Source organism: Rhinoderma darwinii, chromosome 4, assembly GCF_050947455.1.
Source record: "Rhinoderma darwinii isolate aRhiDar2 chromosome 4, aRhiDar2.hap1, whole genome shotgun sequence".
Lineage (NCBI taxonomy): Eukaryota > Metazoa > Chordata > Amphibia > Anura > Rhinodermatidae > Rhinoderma > Rhinoderma darwinii.
This window is the reverse complement of record NC_134690.1, coordinates 297,268,389-297,280,691: the sequence shown is the minus strand read 5'-3', so window position 1 is coordinate 297,280,691 and position 12,303 is coordinate 297,268,389. Positions and strand designations below refer to the sequence as shown.

At 42.1% G+C, this 12,303-nt stretch overlaps 1 protein-coding gene across 26 annotated transcripts in view; it reads right to left on the bottom strand.

Annotated features, from left to right (window-relative positions):
- Window positions 1-12,303, bottom strand: part of AFDN (afadin, adherens junction formation factor) — a 529,325-nt gene that overhangs the window by 73,500 nt on the left and 443,522 nt on the right. For all 26 annotated transcript variants that reach the window (XM_075862614.1, XM_075862630.1, XM_075862615.1 and 23 more), the window contains one exon: window positions 2,238-2,426. In XM_075862614.1, the coding sequence (XP_075718729.1) occupies window positions 2,238-2,426 (189 nt within the window). The remainder of the gene's footprint in view (window positions 1-2,237; window positions 2,427-12,303) is intronic.

Here is a 12,303-nt window from a genome sequence, read left to right as displayed (position 1 = left end):
GTTTTCAAGTGTTTTCTAATCATCCATTAGCCTTCTAACACAGTTAGCAAACACAATGTACCATTAGAACACTGGAGTGATGGTTGCTGGAAATGGGCCTCTATACACCTATGTAGATATTGCATTAAAAACCAGACGTTTGCAGCTTGTCATTTACCACATTAACAATGTATAGAGTGTATTTCTGATTAATTTAATGTAATCTTCATTGAAAAAAACTGCTTTTCTTTCAAAAATAAGGACATTTCTAAGTGACCCTAAACTTTTGAACGGTAGTGTATACATATATACACACACACACACACACACACACACACACACACACACACACGTTATATAATCATGTTACAATCGTAGACAAGGTCCATTTTGTATCGCCGAGGCCGATTGTAATATTACGTAATTTAAAGTCACATTGATGTGACATTCCCAAGATCTCACACACACACACACACACACACACACACACACACACACACACACACACACATTTAGTATTTTACCCGCGCGGTACATTTTGGGTAATGGTAATACCGGCGGTAGCCGATAATGAAGATGATAACTATAAAGTTAAATATCTCAGCGGCATTGTTTTCGTATTAAAGAGAGCTTTCAATGAAGGTTTTTTTCCTAATGGGCTATAGATATCCCAGATCTGAGGACGAAGTAGATGATGGTATTCGTCAATGTGAACTTTATCAGCTTCTAGTGTATCTATGTCGTCCGTTTTTTTATCAAGATCCGCCGTACGGTGCCCGAGAACCTGGAATTTTGTTGTCTAATATGTAACGGCTGTCACTCGTTCAGCAAGAAACTGAGTCATTATAATTTTTTAAAGGGCCGTCCTGTGTCCAGCCATCATTACTGTGCTATGATTTTGAGGCCTGGGTTTCAGGCGCTAAAATAGGAGAGGCCAGTGGTTGAGCTGCAAACTGTTCTGGTAAGCTTCCCATGAGTGGGGTCAGACTGGTTTCAGCAAACTGTTCTCCCCCTGGCCCCCTGTCAATCGTTATTTTTGAGAAATATGATGAAGCTTCTCAGTATGGCGCAGCAATGGTAATGCTTGCTAGAATATGGGCGGAACAGAGTTTAGGTGGTCACATCTGCTGGGTTAACTCCATATATGGAGCCTCTTCACACAGTTTTTACATAGGGGAGTTAAGGGGGTTTTACACAGGACGATTATTGGGCAGACGAGCATTAATATAACGCTCATTGCCGATAATCGCCCTGTGTAAACAGGACGTTGATCAGCAGATGAACGAGCAAATGCTCGATCTGCTGGTCGCATCGTTTTAAAAAACAAAAAGATTATCGTTGTCGGCAGCACATCTCCCTGTGTAAACAGAGAGACGCGCTGTCGACATGATAACAATGAATGGGGACAAGGGATCAGAGTAACGACCGCTCATCCCCATGCCATAGCTCCATGTGACAGGAGCAAACGGGCGCCGATCACGATGTCTCATCTCTGATCTTAGGGATCTAAGCAGCAGCCTTCTGGCGTCAGAAGACCCGGGTCACTTTAGGCTGTGGCTTCTACTGTCTAATAGGCTACGACTGTAGCAGGCCAGTTTGGAAGGTCTGGATGATGTGAGGTGGAAATGCTCGGGAGGCAGATCATCTTGGGAGGCCAGAGAATGGACAATCGCCACCCGCTGGTAGCCAGCAAGATTGTCGTTGTTTCTATGTGCGCCCGCAACTTAAGAAGAAGTATAGGTTGCAAGCTGTAACACGCTCCATAACGAAAGACACACCCCTATCTATGTGCTAGGGGAGGTCTTGGCAGTATGGGAGAGCTATGCGGATATAGATTCCACCTGTTAAACAAGTAGATGGCAGATGGAATTGCCATCGGGCCTCAGAGCTCTCCTGAAGTAGGTCTTCCCTGGAAATCACTCCTTTACCAAAACTGTATGTGCTTGAAAGATAAGCAGCCTTTGTACATGGATGATAAAGCGAAGGGAGGGAGATGCTTTTAAAGCTAGGGTCTTTGTTCTCGGCGATATAACAATGTCATAGGTTACATATGTGCACATATTTGACATTGTTATGAATGGGAGACAAAGAAGATTAGTTGTTGGGGAAAATATTATTAATTTAACAAACTATCTTAAAACAGAGCATGAAGAAAAATTTTGAAAAACTGTATTGTTTCCAGTTTACCACCATTTTACCCTTTCTTAGCAATGTAGTTAGAAGTAAATTTTGCCAGGTATGATCGAATTTACACTTACTTGCTACATTGGGACTGGAACGATGATTTGTACGGTTCTTCATTAGTCGATCTTCCCCTGGTAATTTCTTTGGTTCAGAGTACTCCGGCCAAGGCATTTGGGGACTTTCAGGTGATCCATTCTGACCAGTGTTACTGTAGAGCTCAAAACCTTCACTTTTTGGTCGAGGTTTGCCTGAGCCACGGCGATCTGAAAAAATAGATACTCTTTTTTTTTAATGGGGATTGACACTTTTTTTTTTTTTTAAATAACGAAGGTCATTGACCTTATACCAAATATAAGCATGCTGACTTAGCTCTGCCTTATGCAGATCGTGTAAACAAAGTTGAGCACTTTGAGCCCTCCCCTTTGTCTGTTTTGCTGTGGTATTTCAGTTATAAACATTTCTGTGTGCATTTGCTTAAAGGGGTTGTCCGGGATTATTAAAACATAGCTGCTTTCTTCCAAAAACGGCGCCACACCTGCCCATGGGTTGGGTCTGGTATAGCAGCTCAGCTCCACTAAAGTGAATGGGACTGAGTTGCGATACCAGACAAGACCCGTGGACATGTGTGGCCCTGTTTTTGACACCAAGCAGCCATGTTTTTCTAATTCTGTACAACCCCTTTAAGAATATAGAGTACTGTGCAAAAGTGTTTGGCAATTGCGGAAAAATGCTGCAAGGTAAGAATGCTTTAAAAAATAGAAGTCTTAACAGTTTTTTGTTTTTTTTTATCAATTAACCAAATTTAAAGTGAATGAAAAGAAGATAAATCTGAATCAAATCAATATTTGTTGTGACCATCCTTTGCCTTCCAAACAGCTTGAAATTCTTCTTAGTGCACTTGCACACCGTTTTTGAAGGAACTCAACAAGGAGGTTGTTCCAAACATCTTGGAGAACTAACCACAGATCTTCTGTGTATGTAGGCTTCCTCAAATACTTCTGTCTCTTCATGTAATCCCAGACAGACTCAACGATGTAGAGATCAGGGTTCTGTGGGGGCCATATTATCACTTCCAGGGCTCCTTGTTGTTCTTTATGCTGAAGACAGTTCTTAACCCCTTAATGACCGGGCCAGAAAAGACCTTAATGACCAAGCCAGATTTGTTAAATCTGGTATGTCTGACTTTATCAGAGAATAACTCTGCGAAAGTTTTGAATATCCAAGTAATTCTGACATTGTTTTTTCGTCACATGTTGTACTTCATTTTAGTGGTAAAAGTAGACTGATAAGATTTGTGGAAATTTATGAAAAAAATAGAAAAATTGAAGAAATTTTGTAAAAATGATCATTTTTCCCTATTTTTAACTGCAATATGTCACATATGTACATACATACTGTACAATTTTTTTTATTAAATATAGATTTCCATCGCTTTATTCTATTTTGGCAGCACTTTTCAAAAAAAACAACATTTTTTTTTGAGCAATTTAGAAGACTTACAAGTTTAGTAATGATTTTATACATTTTGAAGTACATTTTGTTTTCCTGCACCGAGCCAGGTTTTCAGAGGCTCATAGGTGTCAGAATGGTGGAAACCCCCACAAGTGACACCATTTTGAAAACTACACCCCTTAAGGTATTTATTAAGGGGTGTTGTAAGTATTTTGACCCCACAGTTTTTTTGTAAGAATTCATGCAAAGCAGGCGTAAAAAAATATAATTTCACTTTTTTCATAAAAGTATCACTTTGAAGACCGATTCCTTTGTAAAGCGACCATGAGAATGAAGAAACACACCCCAAAAGCTATCACCCTGTTTCTCCTGTTTTCAAAAATGCCCACATTGTGACCCTAATGCGTTGCCTGGACACACGGCAGGGCCCGAAAGGAAGGGAGCAACCGGAGGCATTCAGGTCTCATTTTTGCTTGAAAATGTTTTAGGCCCCACTGTACATTTGGAGAGGTTTTAAACTGCCAGAACGATAGAAACTCCCCATAAACGACCCCATTTAGAAAACTAGACACCTTAAGGTATTTATCTAGGGGTGTAGTGAGTATTTTGACCCCACAGTTTTTTGCTAAATTTAATGTATAGCAGGTGAAATAAAAAAAACAAAACAATTTTTATATAAAAGTATCACTTTGAAGACCGATTTCTTTGTAAAGCGACCATGAGAATGAAGAAACACCCCTCAAAATCTATCACCCTGTTTCTCCTGTTTTCCAAAATTCCCCCATTGTGACCCTAATGCGTTGCCTGGACACACGGCAGGGCCCGAAAGGGAGGGAGCACCCGAAGACTTTCAGGACACACATTTTGCTTGAAAATGTTTCAGGTCCCATTACACATTTATAGAGGCACTGAGCTGCCAAAAAGATAGAAACTCCCCATAAATGACCCCATTTTGAAAACTAGACCGCTTAAGGTATTCATCTAGGGGTGTACTAAGTATTTTGACCCCACAGTTTTCGCAGGAATTAATGCAAAGCAGGTGGAAAGAAAATTTGATTTCATTTTTTTTCACAAATGTGTCATTTTAAGGTCAGATTTCTTGTACAGAGAACATGAGAATAACGAAATGCACCAGAAAATGTATCACCCTGTTTCTCCTGTGTTCAAAAATATCCCCATTGTGGCCCTAATGTGTTTCCTGGACACACGGCAGGACCCAAAAGGAAGGGAGCACCCGGAGGCTTTCAGGACACACATTTTGCTTTGAAAATGGGAGGATTCTACTTTTCTAGATTGAGAAATAGATGTCCCTAACAGTTTCTACACCCTATGACTATGTCGTGCTAAGAAAGCAGCTGTCCTGAAATCATGTCAGTCCATAGACATTATGTATATCAACCCACTCTGATATATAGTAAGTTAGAGTGGGAAAATGTATTAAACTGTTGGCGGAAAAAGGCAATATATCCAAAAAAAAAGGAGGAAGAATGTATCCAGTTATGTGGAAAACTAGAGCATGTTCACAGGATGAAAGAAAATTTGTCGGGCTGTAATGACTATTATTCAAAGTGACTGGTCATACAACGTCTCTTTAGCTCCATCAATCCCTATATAAGGGACGAATGTGCCAAGTGACGCGGTACACCATAACAAGCCCCTGCCCGGTAAGGTAGGGACCGCCATGTGCACAAAACAACCAATCACCTGTAGAATATATAAAGGGGCAGTGTCCCACACCGTATGTATAGATACAGTAAAGGACCACTACTCCCCAAATTAATGTCGCTATTTCTAGAAGTATTGTCGGGTGTAAGAGGTCCACCAAAAACCCGAACAAAACTGTAATAAAGCCCATAGTGTATTGATAAGGACAAAACAGGGACTTATGCATAGACCGGGGTTGGAAGGACAAGCGGAACAATAATATCGTGACTCACTTCGCTGTCCTCGTTTGCTGCAGACCCAACACCGTTTTTTGGGGTATTTTTGGTTAGATGTTGAAGGGATGGGGTGTAAAAAATGTTTTTCAACAAGTCGGTGTGCATCCTCTGACTCATGGACTACTCTCTGGTCTGCAGATTGAAATAGGAGATCTTCAATCACTTTCTCCTGAAATTCAAAGAATGTCGCCCTGCCCGCTGATTTTTTGTACAGGACAAATGCGTTCTGCATCGCAACCTGAATTTGTTATAGCCGATGACACACACAGGCTTTTGTCTATCTGCAGATGTCAGGGATCATTAACATGTATATTGTTTGAAAAATATTATCCTTACATATATATATATTCAGTATATTACACAAAGAGATTTGATTAATGGAGCACAAAGAGCCTGCATAACACGCCTACGGAAGACACCGCCCCCTGGAATGCAAAGAGGAGTGTGCAGAAGAATGTACAGGAAAACTTACAGCAGAGGAGCCAATGGGACTTAAGCAAGTCCCACATCTCGAGGGAGGGGCATGTGTCTCCTCTGTGTGTTTCTTTGTTCTGAATAAAGTTCAGTTCTCTTTGTCTGATCAAGGGAAGTTATGTACCAAACATTTTTGGCTGGTTTATTTCTTTCCAGGCATGCCTTCAGCTTTCAATTTACAGAGGTGGTTATTCGGTGTGAAATACGGACCTGACACAGAGGCCCCACGTTCTCTAATAGTTGCTGTTGCACTTGAATGGACAGTGCTGATCATGTAGACGTCCTTGCGGTCACGAAATTTTAAAGCCAGCATCTTCTCAATTTGAAAAGTGCATGACTCCCCCTTTCGTAGTTTTTTATCCACAAGTTGACGTGGGAAACCTTTGCAATTCCTGCGTATTGTGCCACAGGCTCCGGTGTTGGCACAATGAAGGGCGCTAAACAATGGCACACTGGTATAAAAACTGTCCGTGTATACATGATACCCCTTGTGTAGGAAAGGGCCAATTAAATCCCACACAATCTTACCAGTGGTACCAATATTTGGAGGGCACCCTGGTGGATTAAATTCACTGTCTTTACCCTTGTAGATCTTAAATGCACATGTGTAGCCAGTAGTGCTTTCACATAATTTGTAGATCTTTACCCCGTATTTTGCACTTTTTGAGGGTATGAATTGACGGAATGAGAGACGCCCTTTGAACTTTGTGGGATTCCACAACCTGGCATTAGGTGACGAAGGCTTATTGGCAATGTACTGCCTGGCATACAAATTTGTTTCCTGCACAAAATGTTCCAAAACTTGGTCCGTAATAAAAATATTAAAATAATTTAGTGGTGAAACATTACGGACATTGGGACTTATGCCAGGAGTAGCAATAAAGTCATTAATGGTGGGAGAAAATAAACTCGTGGGTTCCCACACTAAATCGGTTTGGTGGGGTTGTGCAATTTCAGGGGCTGCACTTTGAACGGATGTTGTGGCAACTGCGCCGTCTCCCATATCACTGGTGCTGGGTCTCATATCCATAGAATCCCTTGAAGCGACACTTTCGCTGTCGCTTTCAAGTAAGGCTGGGTTCACACGACCTATTTTCAGACGTAAACGAGGCGTATTATGCCTCGTCTTACGTCTGAAAATAAGGCTACAATACGTCGGCAAACATCTGCCCATTCATTTGAATGGGTTTGCCGACGTACTGTGCAGACAACCTGTCATTTACGCGTCGTCGTTTGACAGCTGTCAAACAACGACGCGTAAAAATACAGCCTGGTCAAAAGAAGTGCAGGACACTTCTTTGGACGTTTTTGGAGCAGTTTTCTCATAGACTCCAATGAAAACAGCTCCAAAAACGGATGTAAAAAACGCAGCGAAAACGCAGCGAAAACCGTGAGTTGCTCAAAAAACGTCTGAAAATCAGGGTCTGTTTTCCCTTGAAAACAGCTCCGTATTTTCAGACGTTTTTGGTCACTACGTGTGCACATACCCTAAAAGCTCAACTTCAGATGCAGAATCCGTATCTGAGCATAGCATCTGATAGGCTTCCTCAACGCTGTATCTTCTGGCAGCAATAATGATAATACAGTCTAAACCGCAAATAATAAATGGAACTAGCGGTTTAATTTTTTTTTTTTATCAACTAAGGCCTCATGCACACGACCGTAAAAACACCCGTTATTGCGGGTCGTAATTACGACCCGCAATAACGGGTTCATAAACTTCTGATACCCACGGGTACCTTCCTGTTTTCTCACGGGAAGGTGCCCGTGACGTTAAAAAAATAGAACATGTTCTATTTTACGGGCCGTGCTGCTATACTTTATAATGACAGCACGGCTCGCAAAAGCGGCCGGCTGCCCGCGGCCGGCCGTGCCTGTAATTACGAGTTGTAATTACGTGCACGGTCGTGTGCATGAAGCCTAATCAACTAAGAACACTAAAAGAATGAAACTTTTTTTTGTATTGGCTTTTTTTAAGTTTTTTTTTTTTCCAAACCTAAACCTAAACCCTACGCCTAACACAAACCGTAAACCCAAGCCCAGAACAGCACCCTACGCCGTCTATTGCCCCATGCACACGAACGTGTTTTTGCGGCCGCAATTCCCCCGAAAATCCACGGGAGAATTGCGGCCAAATTCTTTTCTATGGGGCCATGCACACGACCGTAGTTTTTGCGGTCCTTGCACGGCCCGGGAGCCCGGACCGCAGAAAGAACGGGCATGTCTTATTACGGCCCTGTTCTGCGGTCCGGGCTCATTGAAAACAATGGTGGCGGCCATGTGCATGTCCCGCGATTTGCGGGCGGCCTGCGGCTGACAGTCCGCAGCCGGCCGACCCGAAAATCACGGCCGTGCACACGGCTACGGTCGTGTGCATGAGACCTAACAGCGTACACGCCGTCTAACAGCGTACCCTAAAAATAAAGTAGTTTATAGTACGATTCTTAGTATATACAGTAAATATATTTATATATATATATGTATATACTATAAAATACTGAAAAAGTTTTTTTTTTTAATAAACTGTGTAAGGGACAAGTGATTTTGTGTGGGGACACTGACACACTTGTATCTGTTTCTCTCCACAGCTAGAACAGTGAGGAGAAACAGATACATGTTTTACTTTTATTTTACAGTAGTGATCACTATGATTGGATCTCATAGTGATCACAAAAGATCAGGAACCAATACTATTTGCTCCTGATCACTGCTCTAAGAACAGAGCTGCTAGCAACGGCTCGTTTGTAGAGCAGGAGCTGTCATTTAGACACTCCCGGCGGCTCTGTACGCAGTAACAGCATGTGACCGCTGTGATTGGCTGTCACGTGCTCTTACGACGAAATCGGCAGGTCCTGATGGCTGCACTAAGAACCGGACCTGTTACATACAGCCGGTTTTTAGTGCAGACTTGACCAGGCTGCCGTTAAACCCACTCTACTACAGCGACGCCAAAAGGCGTCGCTGTAGACTGAGTACCTGCACCGCCTGACGTCAAAAGACGGTGGGCGGTCGTTAAGGGGTTAATGACATTGGCTGTATGTTTGGGGTCGTTGTCCTGCTGCGGAATAAATTTGGAGCCAATCAGATGCCTCCCTGATGGTATTGGATGATGGATAAGTATCTGAATTCTTTCCTCATCATTGAGGACATCATTCATCCTGAACAAATCCCCAACTTCATTTGCTGAAATGCAGCTCCAAACTTGCAAGGAACCTCCACCATGCTTCACTGTTGCCTGCCGACACTCATTATTGTACCACTCTCCAGCCCTTCGGAAAACAAACTGACTTCTGTTACAGCAAAATATTTTAAATTTTGACTCCTTAGTCCAGAGTACCTGCTGCCATTCTTCCTATGTTTTCGTGCATAGTTGAGTCACTTGGCCTTGTTTCCAGATTGAAGGTATGGCTTTTTAGCTGCAATTCTTCCATGAAGACCACTTCTGGCCAGACTTCTCTGAACACTAGATGGGTGTACTTGGGTCCCACTGGTTTCTGCCAGTTCTGAGCTGATGGCACTGTTGGACATCTTACGATTTCGAGGGAAGCATGAGGTGTCTTTGATCTGCTGCAATAGGTTTCCTTGGCTGACCACTGCCTCTACGGTCCTCAATGTTGGAAATTTCCGGGAGAGACCTTGCTGATGCAGTGTAACTACCTTGTGTCTTGTTGCTGTGCTCAGTCTTGCCATGGTGGACCTGTGACATGAACCGGTCTTCCACAACCCCACCTTTGTCGCATAGTTTGGCTGTTCCTCACCCAGTTTTATGCCTCGTACACAGCTGTTTCTGTCACAGTTAATGACGGTTTCAACACACATATATAAATGATCATTAGCAACAGTTTGGTATAAATGGTTAATCATTTACCTGAGTAAGTTCACAAGTTCACAAGTTATTTGGCACTATTGTTATGCAGAAACCGCGTTCGAAAATGCGGCAAAAAAACATCTGAAAATGCCGCCCATTGATTTAAATGGGAGGCGGAGGCGATTTTTCCCCACGAGCGGGAAAAACCGCTAGCGGGAAAAAGAAACGAAATGCCCCATCTTCGGGCGTTTACTTCTCTGACCTATGGGAGGAAGAGAAAGCATTTTTTGCCCGTGTTGCTCAATGGCCGCGGCGGCGAAAAACGCAGCAAACGCCCTGCAGGCAGGTCAAAATCTGCCTCAAAACTCCGTCTGGATATTTTTCTGCCTGCCAAAACATTGTGTGAACAGGGCCTTATCCTACAAAATCCATGACTTTGTGCAAGTGTAGCTAAAAGTATTGATGCTGTTTTGAAGGCAAAGGTGGTCAAACCAAATATTAATTTGATTTGATGTTTTGTTTTGTTAATTGATAAAAAAAAAAACAACTTAACACTGCATTCTTACCTTGCAGCTTATTTCCCCATAACTGCCTAAAACTTTTGCACAGAAGACTAAATGAACATTGTTACACATTTCGCAGTAAACGTTTAGATTTTCTGTTTTCGAAAAAAAATTTAGCAGCTAAATACGCCGAACGGCAGTTACAGTTCCCTATTATTATTAGGATTACCCCCTCAAGAAGTGGAGGCAATAGGACACGTCTATTTAAAAGGAGGAAGTTAGAGTGGATTTATCGTCTGAGTACTGTCAGACCTAATGTGGATTTTAACCGGTTAAGGACTAGGCTGTTTTACAGCTAAATGACCAGAGCAAATTTCACAATTTTGCTATGCGCTTCTTTACATGACTATAACTCAGCAGGTGAATAAAGTTCATCTTTGAATTTTACACTCTTTTTAAAGGACAGATAGGGCTTTGTTTTAGTGGCATTTGTCAGTATATATCATTTTTTTTTTTTTCACTAAAGTGGGCAAAATTGGAAAAAAATGCAAGAATTTAACAATTGCGTCGGTTTATGCTAGCATTTTTCACACACGGTATGAACCACGGCCAAAATTAATCTCCTTTCACATTCTTCCACTTCTCCCGTGCATGGGGATACCAAATATGTGAGCCTTATTCACTGTGCGGGCATGTGCCAGGGCTTGGCATAAAAGGAGGCTTTTTGGCCTTTTCGGTCCAGGAATTTTGCATTTGATTTTATAGCCGCATACTGTTTTCTGGGGGGTGTAATGCTGCTGAAACATTAGAATCACCCCATAAATGACTTCATTCGCACAAGTAGACCCCACAAGGTTTCCTTCAAGGGGTTTATCATATTTTTAGCAAGTCCAGTTTTCTTCTGAAAGTTTCTTGAATAAGATGGAACAAAATAAAATCAGCACTTTTTTAGCAAATGCGTCAGTTTAGGCTAGTATTTTTCACACACGGTATAGACCACGGCCAAAATTCATCTCCTTTCACGTTCTTCCACTTCTCCCGTGCATGGGGATACCAAATATGTGTGCCTTATTCGCTGTGCGGGCATGTGCCAGGGCTTGGCATAAAAGGAGGCTTTTTGGCATTTTCGGTCCAGGAATTTTGCATTTGATTTTAGAGCCGCATACTGTTTTCTGGGGGGCCTAATGCTGCTGAAACATTAGAAACACCCCATAAATGACTTCATTCACACAAGTAGACCCCACAAGGTTTCCTTCAAGGGGTTTATCATATTTTTAGCAAGTCCAGTTATCTTCTGAAAGTTTCTTGAATAAGATGGAACAAAATAAAATCAGCACTTTTTTAGCAAATGCGTCAGTTTAGGCTAGTATTTTTCACACACGGTATAGACCACGGACAAAATTCATCTCCTTTCACATTCTTCCACTTCTCCCGTGCATGGGGATACCAAATATGTGAGCCTTATTCACTGTGCGGGCATGTGCCAGGGCTTGGCATAAAAGGAGGCTTTTTGGCCTTTTCGGTCCAGGAATTTTGCATTTGATTTTATAGCCGCATACTGTTTTCTGGGGGGTGTAATGCTGCTGAAACATTAGAATCACCCCATAAATGACTTCATTCGCACAAGTAGACCCCACAAGGTTTCCTTCAAGGGGTTTATCATATTTTTAGCAAGTCCAGTTTTCTTCTGAAAGTTTCTTGAATAAGATGGAACAAAATAAAATCAGCACTTTTTTAGCAAATGCGTCAGTTTAGGCTAGTATTTTTCACACACGGTATAGACCACGGCCAAAATTCATCTCCTTTCACGTTCTTCCACTTCTCCCGTGCATGGGGATACCAAATATGTGTGCCTTATTCGCTGTGCGGGCATGTGCCAGGGCTTGGCATAAAAGGAGGCTTTTTGGCATTTTCGGTCCAGGAATTTTGCATTTGATTTTAGAGCCGCATACTGTTTTCTGGG